Source organism: Pogoniulus pusillus, chromosome 2 (assembly GCF_015220805.1).
Source record: "Pogoniulus pusillus isolate bPogPus1 chromosome 2, bPogPus1.pri, whole genome shotgun sequence".
NCBI classification, from domain to species: Eukaryota; Metazoa; Chordata; class Aves; order Piciformes; family Lybiidae; genus Pogoniulus; species Pogoniulus pusillus.
The window spans coordinates 964696-981432 of NC_087265.1; the positions used below are offsets into that span (position 1 = coordinate 964696).

The 16737-nt window shown below is 52.7% G+C and overlaps 1 protein-coding gene across 7 annotated transcripts in view; it reads right to left on the reverse strand.

Annotated features, from left to right (window-relative positions):
- LRP1B (LDL receptor related protein 1B) overlaps positions 1–16737 on the reverse strand; it is a 646717-nt gene that overhangs the window by 340156 nt on the left and 289824 nt on the right. For all 7 annotated transcript variants that reach the window (XM_064154536.1, XM_064154527.1, XM_064154516.1 and 4 more), the window contains one exon: positions 10031–10168. In XM_064154536.1, the coding sequence (XP_064010606.1) occupies positions 10031–10168 (138 nt within the window). The remainder of the gene's footprint in view (positions 1–10030; positions 10169–16737) is intronic.

Below are 16737 nucleotides of genomic sequence, written 5' to 3' on the forward strand. Positions count from 1 at the left end.
AGACGGATCAGAAAGAGCACACAGCAGCCCCTTCGGAGGCAGGGCAGCAGGCAGGCACCTGCTGAAATCTGCCTGCCATCAGCAGGCCGCGGGGAGCTAAAAGCCCAGGGGCCGTGGGCTCCACTGCCTGAGCAAGGAGAAGCAGCAAGCGCTGACAGCGGTGCTCAGCTCGGCACTGCTCTCCCTCCGTGCCCAGCCAGCACTGCCAGCACTGTGCTCTGGGGACCGGGCTGTGCTTTATCTCCTCCCACTCAAACTTTCCCCAGTCTCCAGTCAATCAAATCCCACAGAAACTTCTGTTTTCCAATTGAGGCACAGCAGGCAACGTTGTGTCTGCTCCTGCTAGCGCCACTCCTCATGAGGAGAGCCTGCTGAGTGCTCTGAATACAGCAGTCCCGTTGATTGCATCTGAACTGCCCCTGCCCCCTCTGGCACCCACCTGCTGCCCCCCGGCGCCGACTCTGCACACCCACAGGATGGGGGGGGGGTGGAGGGGACCACCGGAGCTCATCCAGTCCCAGCCCCCTGCCAGAGCAGCATCCCCCAGGGCAGGGCACGCAGGGACACAGCCAGGAGGGGTTGGAAAGGCTCCAGAGAAGGAGACTCCACAACCTCTCTGGGCAGCCTGCTCCAGGGCTCCAACACCCTCACACAGACAAACTTTCCCCTCCTGTTCCTGTGGCACCTCCTCTGCTCCAGCTTGCCCCCAGTGCCCCTTGCCCTGCCCTTGGCCACCCCTGGGCAGAGCCTGGCTGTGTCCTCCCGACACTGCCCTGCACATCTTTAGCTCAGCACTGAGGGCAGCCCTCAGGCTGCTCTGCTGCCAGCTGCCAGCCCCAGCTCCCTCAGCCTGGCCTCACAGGAGATGTTCACTGCCTGCAGCAGCTTGGGGGCTCTGGGCTGGCCTCTCTGCAGCAGTTCCCTGAGCTCCTTCTTGAACGGAGGAGCCCAGAACTGGACACAACATTGCAGATGTGGCCCCAGCAGGGCAAAGTAGAGGGGCAGGAGAACCTCTCTGGACCTACTCCCCTCAGTTGTTCTAATCCATCCAGGACTTCCCTGAGAGAGTCATTGGGCACTGGAATGGGCTGCCCGGGGAGGTGGTGGAGTCGCCGTCCCTGGAGCTGTTCAAGGCAGGACTGGACGTGGCACTTGGTGCCATGGTCTCACCTTGAGCTCTGTGGTAAAGGGTTGGACTTGATGAACTGTGAGGTCTCTTCCAACCTTGGTGATACTGTGATACTGTGACTTTTCATGTGTGTGAGAACTGTCTCTGGTGTGACCAATCAGAATGATTGGAAGGTACTAATTAGTACCTTAGTACCAAGGAGCTCAAGCCACAGACCAGATTCCTGCTATCAAGACAGATTTTCCTCTGTGACAGAAACCTTGCACTCCCTGACAAAGCAGCTATGGAGGGGAAAAGGAAGGGAAGTAAGGAATGACAGCGCCAGTGACAGCCAGGATGAGAGGCAATTGCCTAATGTGCCAGGGACTCCATTTCCTACAGACTAATTAGAGCTTTTTGTGTCTTTCCAGAGCACCAATACATCTCCTGAGCTCCTTAAAGTTATCAAGGACCTGCAAATCTCAACACTTCTAAACGAAAGCAGAGCAACACCTCTCTGAGAAGAAACAGCAATTAATATTATGAATTCTAATTAACTTCCAGGGAGCAAAAAAAAGCTTTTTTTTCCTGCAGTGTTTGGGTTATATATCTCTTTTTTTTCTGCCTTGAAAACATCCATCTTCAGATGACTCTCTGAGGAGACTTGAGAAATGTTAGCACTGTATTCTGGAAGCAAATTACACTGCAGCTGGTGACACACGGTGCTTTAAAAATAGCAGAGATGGGCTGAGGGGAAAAACAAAGGATGAGAGAATGGCTCAGGCTGCTAGGGGAAGGTAGGGGCTTTGTGGTTGCCTGCTCACCCTTTGCCCTCTTCAGGGGGAGGGTATGACCAGGAGGAAAGTCCAGCTCGTTTGTGTGCAGGCTGGGAGAGGATGAGCTTAGACAAAACTGCAACCAGCAGCAGAAGAAGGGGACACAGTCTCAAGCTGTGCCAGGGCAGGTCTGGGCTGGATGTTAGGAGGAAGTTGTTGTTAAAGAGAGTGACTGGCATTGGAATGGGCTGCCCAGGGAGGCCCAGGGAGGTGATGGAGTTGCTGTGCCTGGAGGTGTTGAAGCAAAGCCTGGCTGGGGCACTTAGTGCCATGGTCTGGTTGATTGAGCAGGGCTGGGTGCTAGGTTGGAGGAGCTTGGAGGTCTCTTCCAGCCTGCTTGATTCCATGTTGGTTAGATTCCTCACTTGCAGCAAAAGCACCCAGCTAGCCCCAAAAATGCATCCACAGCAGGCAGCAGTAGTGAAGCAAAAGCAGCAAAACCTGAACAAGAAATGACAGGAAATCCCCAACAAGCCAACAACCTCCCCCCAGAGCAGCCCTCAGCAATTTCTGTTTGAACAGTTTCCAGACCTTATGGAGTCTGTGACTTGCTCACTCAGGCCTCAGACTGGAACTGATGCAAAGATTTACCAAGCCAACAGCTTTTTCCCATGGTTCCACCACCAAAACCGCCCATGACAAGCCACAGCCAACCCCTCTCAGATGCTGTTGCTGCTGCTGAGAGCTCCCTCTGAAGGCAGACAGATCCCTCCTGAGGCCTGGAAGCCCAAAGCACCTCTGTGGCAAGTGCCCAGCTGCACAGCTGCGCCTTCGGCAGGGGAACAGAAAGAAGTGGGAAGCAGTTTCCCTGCCAAAGCCAGAGCAGAGCCCTGCAGCTGTATCCCCTAGCAGGGATTCTATCACCCTCACACGACTCTCTTCACTTGGAGGTGAGTGCAGCTCAGGCTAATCACAGCACCATGCAGGCTGGCAAAGCCCCTCAGGAGCACCAAGCCCAACCTAGAACTCTACTCTACAAGGCTCACCTTAAACCATAGCCACAGGCATCACATCCAAACCACCCTGAAACACAGCCAGGCTGGGTGACTCCACCACCTCCCTGGGCAGCTCATTCCACTCCCTGACCACTCTCTCCACAGAACACTTTTCCCTAATGTCCAGTCTAAACCTTCTCAACAGGCAATTCCCACTTCTGTTCACAGCCCACACCTTGGCTGCTTTGGTGAGCACTGAGAGCAGCCTTGCTGAGCTCAGCAGACTGAGACTCCTTATGCAAGCACTGCAGGGCTGAACACTTTGGAAGCACTACAGCATGCCAGGGTGGATATGGCTGTCCAGAGAGATGAGGTCTAAACCAGCTGGGCAGCTCTAAGTGGATTTACTTTAGGCCCCAGCTTGTTCCTCCTGCTGCCTGTGCTGGGAGCTCACCTCTTGAAGCAAGTGGAACAACAGTACTGGTCCCAGTCCTGAGCCCTGCACTAGACACTGGCCTCCAGCTACCATAAACTTCAAAAACCAGATCAATGTGACTTCACAGTGCTTTTGTTGCTGTTCAAGAGTGAGCTCAGCAAGTAAATCAAGAGCTGAATGCTCATTAAATGAAGAGCTTTGCTTTTAATAAATAAACAAGAGTCAACAGCAATGACTGCAACTACAGAAATGACTACAAAAAGGATGCCACAACCAGCCCAGAGCCCAGGCTATTGTTTTGGGACAGCTGCTGACATCACCTGCATCTGACACTGAGGCTGTAGGACATGGCACTAACTCAGTATCAAGTTTAAAATTAACGGTCACATTATTAATTAAGGTTATTCCTTCAATTAGCAGAGCTTTATCCCAACAGCAGGGAAAAAACACCCACATTCTGCAGTCTGTGAATAGGCAGAGTGTGCCCCACATTGCCAGCAGGAGGACGCAGAGCTGTGGAGTGAGGACAGAGGAGGCCACAAAGATGATGGCAGGGCTGGAGCAGCTCTGCTGTGAGCACAGGCTGAGGGAGCTGGGGGGGTGCAGCCTGCAGGGGAGAAGGCTCCAGGGGCACCTCAGAGCTGCTGCCAGTGCCTGAAGGGAGCCTGCAGGAAGGCTGCAGAGGGACTTGTGCTGAGGGGGTCTGAGCCAGGCCAAGGGGGAATGGTTTGGAGCTGAGGCAGAGCAGGGTTAGAGTGGGGCTGAGGCAGAAGTTGTTGAGTGTGAGGGTGGTGAGAGTGTGTCCCAGGCTGCCCAGGGAGGCTGTGGCTGCCTCCTTGCTGGGAGTATTGCAGGCCAGGATGGATGAGGCCTTGAACAACCTGGACAAGCTGAGAGGTGTCCTTGAGCATGGTCTAGAGGAGCAGTCCCAACAGGCAGACACACAGAGGGCAGAGTAAGCAGCAGAACGAAGGCTGCTGAGCCCTGCAGATGATGCCACTGCACACAGCAAAGCCATGTTCACGAGAGAGGAAATGTTCTTAGCCTCCTGGCAAACTCCTGCTCTCTTCCATGAATTAGTACAGTGGCACCACAATCCCTTCTCCCTGAACACACAGCTCCAAACGGAGCAGTGACTCCATCCAGGCCTGCTTTGCTGCTATGAAGGATTGCAGTGAACTTTGGTATTGACTGCTCCCTGTATTTTCCCAGCTTCTGCTCTCACTTGATTGCTTCCAGCGATTCTTTTCACTTGCCATTTATTGTCTGTACCTCCCCGTGGCAATGCTGCTTCTTCTTGGTTTCTTTCTGCCACAAGTTTTAACTCTTTCCTTGTCATCTCACACTGCCTTACCCTGTACACTTCACAGACAGGCACCACTGCTGTCAGTCAAAGGCTAAGTTGCACTTTCTCAGCACAGATCTCTATGGAGAAAAGAGAATTTCCTTCCTGAAATCTTCCAGAGAGGAAATAGTGAGCTCTGAAAGCCACTTTTTGTATGCTGTCTGCAGGGCTTTGCTTCCAAGTAGAAGACCCCCAAGTGTCCAAGAGAACTTCTTCACACCACTGAATATTATCAATCTCATTTCAAACTGCTGCTGCCACCTTGCCTTGTCTGTCACAGCCTAAGGAATGGTGATAACTGTTAACTTTTTAAACTACAGTCTGGAAATGGCTTAGACTTCTTTTGTGGATTAAACTTCAATCAGGTTAAAATCATCAAAGGAAAGAAGTGGGGTGCAGTAAAACCAAAAATCAAGTCCTCTTCTGGAAGAAAGATGCCCTGACTTTCTTCTGCTCAGCTGTGAGTTGTGTGGTGGCTCAGCTGTGAGTTCTGTGGTGTGAGAAGGCAGGATGCAGGCCAGGCAGGTGAATGTTGTGTACAGCCAGAGATGTGTTCCAGGTGGGCTCACACCTGCCCCAGCCCCCAGAGCCCCCCATGTCACTCAGCAATGCACTGCAAAGATGGGAACAGAATCACGGAGTACCAGGGGCTGGAAGGGACCTCCCAAGCTCATCTGGTGCAGCCCCCTGCCAGAGCAGCCCCCTGCCAGAGCAGATGGCCCAGCAGCACATGCAGGCAGTTCTGGAGTGTCTCCACTAGAGGGAGACTGCACAGCCCCCCTGGGCAGCCTGTGCCAGGGCTCTGCCACCCGCACGGGAACATTGCTGCTCAGCTGCACATGGACCCTCCTCTGCCTCAGCTCCCACCACTGCCCCTCGGCCTGGCACTGGGCACCACCCAGCAGAGCCTGGCTGCAGCCTGCTGGCACTCACCTGCACATCGTTATAGATGTGAATGAAGTCACACCTTGAGTCTCCTCCTCTCCAAGCTAGATCAGAACTGACTCTTTGCCATGAGAGTCAAAATCATAGAATCACTGAGGCTGGAAGAGACCTCTCAGATCATTGAGACCAACCATAACCCAGCTACCATGGCCACTAAACCATGTCCTGAAGCAGCACAGCTACAGCTCCTTGAACACCTCCAGGGATGCAGACTCCACCACCTCCCTGGGCAGCCTGCTCCAACCCCTCACCACTCTCTCACTAAAGTTCATCCTCATGTCCAACCTAACCCTCCCCTGGCACAAATCAAACCAATTTCCTCTCATCCTATTGCTGCTTACTGGGGAGAGGAGACCAACCCCAGCCTCACTGCTGTAAAGAGCAATGAGCTCTGTCCTCAGCCTTCTCTTCTCCAGCCTGAACAGCCTCAGCTCCCTCACTGCTCCTCATATGATGCCCTCCAAACCCCTTCCCAGCCTCATTGCTCTTCTCTGGACATCCTCCAGTCCCTCGATGTCTTTTCTGTACTGTGGTGCCCAGAACTGAGCTCAGTGCTCAAGCTGTGGGCTCCCCAGGCTGAGTCCAGGCGCACCATCACTGCCCCAACTCTTGCTGGCCACACTGGTTGTGATCCAGGCCAGGATGCCATTGCCTGGCCAGCTGGGCACACAACCTGGACCTTCAACTATTCTGCTAAAATAGATGTCTCACTGCTTACTCCAGAGAGAAAGGCACCGTGAGGAGCCAAGGCAACTCCCACACAGGACACAGCTTTCTGTGGAGAGAGTGGTCAGGGAGTGGAATGAGCTGCCCAGGGAGGTGGTGGAGTCCCCCAGGCTGGCTGTGTTTAAGGGTGGTGTGGATGTGGTGCTTGGGGCTGTGGTTTAAGGTGAATCTTGTAGAGTAGGGCTCTAAGCTGGGCTTGGTGATGCCAAGCTGCATGTGCCTGTGATTCTGTGACTCCAGAGATGGGACTCCAGCACCTCCCTGGGCAGCCTTTGGCTATTCACCTTGGGAAGACAAGGAGCTGGGAAGCCCAATTCTCCCAGGCAGAGAGTGGAAGAACCTGAAACCAAGTGTCATAGTTTAGCCAGGCTGAGGGCTGCTGGGGCAGAACACTGACAGCTGTGCTGCTGGCAGCTGCTGGGATGCCAGCCTCAGAATCTGCTCTTTTCTTTCTCCCCCCCAGTCTTCCATTCGATGCCATTCTGTAACTTTAGGGTGACTTTAAGAGTAGCTTTAGGAGGACCAAAAGTACCTTTTTCAGCACTTGTGCTTTCACTTAGTTCCTTCCTCCTTTCAAACACCAAATACTAACCAAAGCAAAGGGAGGCACTGGCACTGGCAACGGAAAGGTAAGAACACAACACTGCTGACGCACTCAGGGGCCTCAGAGGCACTTCTCCTCAGGGGCAGTTTTACTAACAGTTCATGCAGGACATATCAGAATCATGGAACCAGTCAGGGTTGGAAGGGACCATAAGGAGCAGCCAGTCCCAAGCCCCCTGCCATGCCCAGGGACACCTCGCACTAGATCAGGCTGGCCACAGCCTCATCCAGCCTGGCCTTAAACACCTCCAGGGATGAGGCTTCCAACACCTCCCTGGGCAACCCATTCCAGCCTCTCACCACCCTCATGCTGAACAACTTCTTCCTAACATCCAGACTGCATCTCTCCATTTCCAGCTTTGTTCCATCCCTCCAGTCCTATGACCCTGACAGCCTAAAAAGCCCCTCCCCAGCTTGCCTGTAGCCCCCTTCAGATACTGAATTAAGTGAACTCTTGCACCAGAGAGAGAAGTTTCAGGCCCCCTGTATTTTCTGGGGAAAAAAATGCTCACAAGGGAGCTGGAAATAAATAAAGGACTGCTTGCAACAGAGTTACAGGGCATCTAAGCTCTCCCCAGGCACTGCAGACTGCAGCTGAAGATAAACCTTGCTGCCTCAGGCTCACTGATGCTTCATAACCACTTTGTGTCAGGCCTTGGCATCTCCTCCCTGAAAACTGTCATCAATCCTGTACACTGAAAGTGCAGGTAAAATAGACTCGAGGATCAGAGAATCACAGAATCAGCCAGGTTGGCAGAGAGCTCCAAGCTCACCCAGCCCAACCTAGCACCCAGCCCTGGCCAAGCAACCAGACCATGGCACTAAGTGCCCCAGCCAGGCTTGGCTTCAACACCTCCAGGCACAGCCACTCCACCACCTCCCTGGGCAGCCCATTCCAATGCCAATCACTCTCTCTGCCAACAACTTCCTCCTAACATCCTGCCTAGACCTCCCCTGGCACAGATTGAGGCTGTGTCCCCATGTCCTGTCCCTGGCTGCCTGGCAGAAGAGCCCAACTCCACCTGGTTGCAGCCAGGCAGCAGCTGTAGGTCCTGCTCCTTGCAGGGTGAGTTGAGGAGTGCCAGGTTTTTTACACATCTGGGCCTCCTGACACAGAGATTATGTCCAGAGTGTTTATCTCCATAAAAGCATCTAAAATTTAGCTGTGCAAAAAGGCATTTTACAGTTCTTACAACAGATAATTCCCTAAAGACTGTTATTAGCTGTAACAGGGGGAAACAATCTGCTAACTATGTGCACTAATCACCGGGAAGGTAATAAGAAGTGCTGAATTAAACTGAAAGGAGATGCTCAGCCTAAGAGCTTCAGTATTTGTTTGCTTTTCTCTACAGAGGGAGCCTCGAAACAGCAACAGCAGGCGACAACAAACACCATTAAAGCTCTGTCCTTGGAGAGCAGAACAGAGCTTTCCCAGAGCAGTCCACTGCATTCCCCTAGGACACAGCCTGCAGCTGTTCCCTGGGTTTGCATAGCCCTGGGCACAAGGCAGGTATCTCCCAACAGGACTGGCTGGGCCTCTGAACTGCCTCACCCAGCCTGGCCTGCAGCACCCCAGGCAGGAGGCAGCCACAGCCTCCCTGGGCAGCCTGGGACAGACTCTCACCACTCCCACACTGCAGAACTTCTTCCTCAGCTCCACTCTAACCCTGCTCTGCCTCAGCTCCAAACCCTTCCCCCTTGTCCTACTGTTGCTGGGCTTTTCTGGATGCCTCACAGCAATGCAGTGACACAGATGTGGCTTTGCATAATGCCCACTGAAGGAGGACTGTCCTGAAGTTGAGGCTGCAGGAGGAGAGCTGACTGCTATCAGGGTGAGTGAGAGCCATCCAGCAGCTGAGGACAGGCTGCAGCCTCACCTGCTTCCAAAGAAGTGTCTGTTGGTGCTTCTGTCGGAGCAGCAGCACCTCTCCCACTCACTCCAGATGCCCTTTGGATTCTTAGGCCTATTTTATTTCTGCCACTATTTCTTTATTTTTCTATGGCTTATTTTTGGTGCAGGCTCAGATTGTCCTGTGGCAGTTCTGGAAATGTGCCCACGTGGAGTTTCAAACTCTTATTTGACTTCCTGAACTGGATCATTAAGTCTATCTTTTTAGCACACACTGTCACTTTGGATTGCAGCTGAAGTCCCAGGACCTGTCTTTGAGTTCCTGGCTTTGAACATGAGATGTGTTGAGCACCATCGCCAGTCATTTACCTAGGAGTGAAGTCTACTGATGAATAACTGACATGATAATGACTCCTGGTATCCAAGTTTGGGGCTTAATGTGACAGCTTTGTAACTACCCTCCAGGCAGACCTTAACACAACCTCTGGGTAGTAGAGCTGAGCTATTAACAGTTTGACCTTCACCAGCTTCTCCTTCAGATTTCTCACTGTCAGAATAGCAGAGGGCTGGAAGAGACCTAGCAGAGATCACCCAGGCCAACCCTCCTGACAGAGCAGGACCACATCCAGGTGGGTTAGGGTTGGGATGACACAAGAGCAAGAAGGAACTGGTTTAAAACTCTTGTCTTAGGTAGTTGTGAAGTTTTCCTTCTCTCAGGGTAGGTCTCCTCAGGAGGAAAACCACCAGTGTCAGTTCTAAGAAAGCACAGAGTCACAGAATGCTAAGGGTTGGAAGGGATCTCCAGTTCAGCTCCCATGCCAGAGCAGCATCACCCAGGGCAGGGCACACAGGAACACAGCCAGGTGGGCTTGGAAAGTCCCCAGAGAAGGGGACTTTCTGTGCTTCTGTCCTCCACAACCTCCTGGCAGACAGTGTGATGCCCAACATTTGCTCCCCACGAAAGGGCTTCTGCAGCCTTCCTTGGTAGAACCATTTCCATCATTCAAGGTTAACACTTTTCAGAGTCAAAACATCTGCCCCAGCTTCTTACTCCACATCTGCTGCCCAAAACAAATCTTTTTCAAATGAACTTAAAACGCAAATGAAAGTATGCCTCTGCCAGCTGACACTTCTTTTGCCTGCATGCCTAGGGAGAAGGAAGGATTGGTTTGCCTCAAATTTAGAGCACAAATAAATAGCAGAACAGTGCAGGCTAAAGCACTTTTGTCCCCAGCAAATCCACTCACCCCGGCAGTGCACGCCTTCGTCAGAGCCGTCGGAGCAGTCGTGGATGCCGTTGCAGAGCTGGGACAAGTGAATGCACCTGGTGGTGCCAATGCAGGCAATGTGATTCGGGCTGCACCTGGAATCTGCTTCCTCAGGACCTAAAAAACACAGAGGAAAAACTCTGATACACATTCTGCTTTCTACAAGAAGGCAAAGAAAGTTCTGTGTGGAGCTTGTGCTGTAAAGCTGAGGGCAAGGCTCGGTGCACTGGGTCATGCCTCACATGTGGAGGGCACTGGCAATGCTGGACTTAGGGGAATGCTTGGAAGGGACCTCCAGAGCTCATCCAGTCCCAGCCCCCTGCCAGAGCAGCATCACCCAGGGCAGGGCACACAAGGAATGCATCCAGAGGGGGCTGGAAAGGCTCCAGAGAAGGAGACTCCACAACCTCTCTGGGCAGCCTGCTCCAGGGCTCCAACACCCTCACACTGACAAACTTTCCCCTCCTGTTCCCATGGCTCCTCCTCTGCTCCAGCTTGCCCCCAGTGCCCCTTGTCCTGCCCTTGGCCACCCCTGGGCAGAGCCTGGCTGTGTCCTCCCGACACTGCCCTGCACATCTTTAGCTCAGCACTGAGGGCAGCCCTCAGGCTGCTCTGCCGCCAGCTGCCAGCCCCAGCTCCCTCAGCCTGGCCTCACAGGAGATGTTCACTGCCTGCAGCAGCTTGGGGGCTCTGGGCTGGCCTCTCTGCAGCAGTTCCCTGAGCTCCTTCTTGAATGGAGGTGCCCAGAACTGGACACTATATTCCATATGTGGCCTCAGCTGGGCAGAGCAGAGGGGCAGGAGAACCTCTCTGGACCTCCTATCCACAGCTCTTCTAATCCACCCCAGGCTGCTCTTGGCCTTCTTGCCCACAAGGACACACTGCTGGCTCATGGCCACCCTGTTGCCCACCAGGCCCCCTCTGCTGATCTCCAATAGATCCACTCCCAGCTATAGTGACTCATGGGGCTGCTGTTTCCTAGGTGCAGGACTTTGCAGCTTCCTTGTTGGATTTCTGAGTGCACCTAAAAGGCAGAGTGGGGGTCAGCTAGGGCTGCTTCCCAGCACACAGCTGGCTTCCAGCTGCTAAAACAAAGCTTTGTGAATACTACAAAGAAGCACAAAATCCCTGGCTGCCTGCTGAGTGTCACAGCCTGAGTCACGCCAGGAGCAACGGGCAGCAGCGCTCGGCTCCACTATGGTGCTGCACAGATAACTACAGGTGCTTATGACACAAATGCTCTGGGCTTAGGGCTGCAGCAGATCACAGAAGCTGCTCCTGCAGCCCAGCAGTCTGCATCTCAAATTGCTCAGCACAGGGTGGTAGGGAGAGGACAGAGATGCTGTGACTGCTTCCTTTGGCATCTCATCCTGGCTGCTCTGTCCCCTCCTCTCTGAAGTGTTAAGCTGAGAAAGATCAGGGAGTTTTGAGGATCTCTTTTGTGTATCCCTTGGGGAGGATTCTGTCTGACCAAAAAACACAACAAACCTAATTTCAAGTGATAAGTATTGAATCTGTGCTTAACTACAGTTGTACCTGCCTCACTTTAGGCTCAGGCTGCAGGATGCCACTGAGAATCTACAAGATGATTCTGCTCACCAGGTACTGTTATCACAAGCACTATGTGAGTGTTTTTGTGGCTGGAGAGTGGCCAGGCAGGGAGGGACCCTGGGGGTGTTGGTAGAGAGGAGCTGAAGAGGAGGCAGCAGTGTGCCCAGGTGGGCAAGAGAGCCACTGGCATCCTGGGCTGGCTCAGGAGCAGTGTGGGCAGCAGGACAAGGGAGGTTCTTCTGCCCCTGTGCTCAGCACTGCTCAGGCCACACCTTGAGTGCTGTGTCCAGTTCTGGGCTCCTACATTGCAGAGAGATGTTGAGGTGCTGGAAGGTGTCCAGAGAAGAGCAGCAAGGCTGGGGAGGGGCCTGGAGCACAGCCCTGTGAGGAGAGGCTGAGGGAGCTGGGGGGGTGCAGCCTGCAGAAGAGGAGGCTCAGGGCAGAGCTCATTGCTGCCTGCAGCTGCCTGCAGGGAGGCTGTAGCCAGGTGGGGTTGGGCTCTGCTGCCAGGCAACCAGCAACAGAACAAGGGGACAGAGTCTCAGGTTGTGCCAGGGCAGGTCTAGGCTGGATGTTAGGAGGAAGTTGTTGGCAGAGAGAGTGATTGGCATTGGAATGGGCTGCCCAGGGAGGTGGTGGAGTTGCTGTCCCTGGAGGTGTTGAAGCCAAGCCTGGCTGGGGCACTTAGTGCCATGGTCTGGTTGCTTGAGCAGGGCTGGGTGCTAGGTTGGGCTGGATGAGCTTGGAGCTCTCTTCCTACCTGCTTGATTCTGTGATTTATGATTAGCAAAAATGACAAAGAAACATCACTTCATCAGCTAAGTTTCCTTCTTCCAGAGACATCCCCCCCACTCTAGTTTGAGCTGAGGCACAACTTTGTGTGCTCAGTTTACTGGGGAGTTATGAAGCATGAATAAAAGATCTTTGCCCATGTTGTAGAGACAGATAAAATGAGACAGGCTGGGGGTGCAAATTCAAGGTTCACAAAAGGTTATTAAATTACAGCAAAACACACACTGCTTGCAAATTCATGTAGAGATGCTCACATTTGACAGCTGCTCCAAATAAAGCATCAAAGTTGCTGCTCCTGAGCTTATTTCCCCCACCCCTTGGCTGCCTCAGCTAAGTTTTCACAAGTTGAAAGAAAAAAGCAACGTCTCAGGTAAGTTCTTAGACTTTTAAATAAGGCATTAGGCAGCCAAATGTGGTGCATCCCTTTTACATCACTGCATCCAATTTCCTTCACCAGCAACCTTCTGGCACCTCGAATCCTGGGCTGCCCTCACAAGAAACAATCACACCAAACTGTAGGGTGCAGCCTCCTTCCCTGGAGCCTTTCAAGGCCTGTCTGGCTGTGTTCCTGAGCTGGATTGTGTGGTCCTGCTCTGGCAGGGGGGTTGGACTGGATGAGCTCTTTGGGGCCCTTCCAACCCCTGACATCCTGTGAGCCTGTGATGCCTTCACCATTTCTTTTTCTGCTGTACATCAGTAACTTACAGATACAACATGCTCTAACAGATCCAGCTGCTCTCCTAACAGATCCAGCTGCTCTCCTAACAGATCCAGCCTGCTCTTCTAACAGATCCAACTGCTCTCCTAACTAACAGATCCAACCTGCTCTCCTGACAGATCCAACTGCTCTCCTAACTTACAGATCCAACCTGCTCTCCTAACTTACAGATCCAACCTGCTCTCCTAACTTACAGATCCAACCTGCTCTCCTAACTAACAGATCCAGCTGCTCTCCTAACTTACAGATCCAACCTGCTCTCCTAAGTGTCTTTATGGAGGGAATCTTCTCCACAGTGAGAAGTTATCCTGAACAAAATTCCTGTGGCACTGCTTCAAGGGCCTTTGAATTGGTGCTGGTTGGAGGCTAACTGGAGTGTTTAATGAGAGGAATTAGATGACAGGCTGTGAAAAGGAAGCAGTGGTGATGTCTGCTGCACTCCTAGGCTTGCTGAGATGTATAAAAGCAAGGACACAAACACAGGTAAGACAGAGTGAGACAGTCCCTATCTGTCAGAGTTGGTGTCTGTGTTTTCTCCCTGGGCTTCTGCCATGAACCCAACTAATCATTCTGCTTCTAACCCCCCTTGCTGATCCTCCAAACTCACCTTGTATGTAAGGCAGACTCTGGGATAAGGTAGAGGGGTGGGAAGAAGGTGGAAGGGTGGTGGGGAGCCCCTCCTGGGGACTCTGGTTTCTGGGAGGGCTGCTGTGTATATATCTGCTTGTAAAGTGTGCTAAGCTGCCAATACAGCTTCATTCCTTCATCTCCAGCCAGCTGAGTCTAGTCTGGGTGATTTCATAAGAGTGGGAGGGCAGGTAACTCCCAAAGCATCACAGAACTCAATCCTGCACACAGAGGTGGGAAAGCTGGGAAAGGCATTTTGCATCTTGCCAGGCAGAAAGGCAGCTGCAGACAGTGGAGGGAACCTGACCCAAACACAAAATGGTGATTTGGATGCAAATAAGAGAGCTGCCAGCACACAGCTTTCACTGTTCTGACTGCAGCACAAACTCCTCTGGAGACATTTTATACAGCAGCTACCCAGATCTTCTCCCAGGTATTATCAAATGAAGATGATTAATGACTGCAATTAAGCCAAAGCAGCCCAAACCTTAAGAAAGAATAACCCAGACAACTCTAGGATCAATCTGGATAAAAAAGAGGATAAATGAAAATACTCCACCTTGGCACAGCACAGCCTCTGGCTTGTCACACACACACTTAAGGCTGCCAGCCCTGTTCCTCTCTGAGAACTCACCCCCACTGCACTGCTGACACCCCACTCCTACTGGGGGCTCAGACCTGGGCATTTAACATTGCAGAGGTGACTACAAAACCTGAGCATTTCTTCTTTGATGTAGCCCTTGGCAACAAAAAGGGAGGGGATTCTGCCCCTTGGCTCTGCTCTCCTCAGACCCCACCTGCAATCCTGGGTGCAGTTCTGCAGCCCCCAGCACAAGCAGGACATGGAAGTGTTGGAGCCAGTGCAGAGGAGGCCACCAAGATGCTGAGAGGGCTGCAGCAGCTCTGCTCTGAGGACAGGCTGAGAGAGTTTGGGCTCTGCAGCCTGGAGAAGAGAAGGCTTCCAGGAGACCTTGGAGTGGCACTACAGGATCTGAAGGGGGCTACAGGAGGGCTGGGGAGGGACTACTGACAAGGTCTGGTAATGACAGGATGAGGAGGAATGGGTTTGAACTGGCAGAGGGGAGATTGAAAGTGGATGTTAGGAAGAAGTTCTTTGCAGTGGTGAGACACTGGCACAGGTTGCCCAGGGAGGTTGTGGAGGACAGAAGCACAGAGTGTGATCAAAGATTACACTCTGTGCTTCTGTCCTCCACAACCTGCCTGGAGGTGTTCAGGACCAGGTTGGATGAGGCCTTGAATGACCTGTTCTAGTGGGAGGTGTCCCTGCCCATGGCAGGGGGTTGGAACTGGCTGATCCTTGAGGTCCCTTCCAATCTAAACCATTCTGTGATTCCAGGAGCTGACTCCCCCATGTCACCTTCTGTACCAGCAGGTTAAGGTGGAAGTGTAAGCTGAGCACAAGTGGCAGCCCCCAGTGCCATCATTGCTTTAAAAGGTCATTTCTCACACAGACTGCACCAACACATTCAATACCAAGACTCTGAAGCCCTGGGATAAACTTAGGGAAGTGACTTAAAATCTTGGAGCTTTGGTATTTTGCATATAGAGATATGCAAGGAAAAGATTTCCTATTTAATCAGGATTTATGTACCATAAGTAAGTCTTTATTCATTGCAAGTTTTATCCAAGCACACAGACTGATAATGAACGAAAGTTTGCAGTCACCTTCACTTCAATCACTGTGCTTTGTGCAAGGAGAACAACCTTATCCAAGCCAAAGTTTTCCAGACCTGCTCCGGGACATGCACTGAGCTTAGCTTCTGCTTAGAGTGTTAGGGGAGAAATGAAGCAGTCAGGACCTCATTAAAAGAATCCACACAACACAAACACTGAAGTGAAATTCACTTCCACAGGCTGGTTTCCAATGCTGTGTGCTGCCCAGAGCTCCAGAGGGTACCAATCTGTAAAGCTTAACAAGCCTCCTGCAGGCACACAAACCCTCTCCTGTGGAATCAGAGAACCACAGAGCAGCTCAGGCTGGAAGGGTCCTCAGAGCTCATCCCCTCCAACCTCCCAGCCATGCCCAGGGACACCTCTCAGCTACACTCAGCTGATCAAGGCCTCATCCAGCCTGGCCTGCAGCACCCCCAGCAAGGAGGCAGCCACAGCCTCCCTGGGCAGCCTGGGACACACTCTCACCACCCTCACATTCAACAAGTTCTGCCTCAGCTCCACTCTAACCCTGCTCTGCCTCAGCTCCAAACCATTCCCCCTTGGCCTGGCTCAGACCCCCTCAGCACAAGTCCCTCTGCAGCCTTCCTGCAGGATCCCTTCAGGCACTGGCAGCAGCTCTGAGGTGCCCCTGGAGCCTTCTCCTCTGCAGGCTGCACCCCCCCAGCTCCCTCAGCCTGTGCTCACAGCAGAGCTGCTCCAGCCCTTGGAGCATCTTTGAGGCCTCCTCTGGCCTCACTCCACAGCTCTGTGTCCTTCTGCTGGGGACAGCAGCAGTGGAGGCAGGATTGGAGGTGAGGTCTGAGTAGAGCCTAGGGGCAGAATCCCCTCTCCTGCCCTGCTGCCCACACTGCTCTGGCTGCAGGCAGCACACAGCTGCCTGCTGGGCTGCAGGAGGGCACTGCTGGCTCCTGGGGAGCTGCTCAGCAATGCTGTCAGTAACGCCGAGGTGCAAACCAGAGCACATGGACACTGACTACAGGATGCTCTGCAGCTGCTTGTCTTGTCTGTGTGGCTTTGCAAGTACAAGAGAAAAGCAAGCAGCAGAAAGTCCAAATCTAACATTGCACAATAACTTCAATTGTTTAAATACTGCTTTTTGTTTAAAGCCATGATCAGTGCCTGCATGCTGCCCTTCTCATGGCCCTGCCAGCAGCTCTGTTTGCATGGCTCCCCAGCAGACACTTCCCTTTGGCTATCTTGTTCTGTGCATCAGACACTTAGCATGTTTGCTACACAAATGCAAAGCTTAAGAGTCACAGAATTTGTCTTTTCTACTGTAATGGAGCTCAGAGCCACTGGAGAG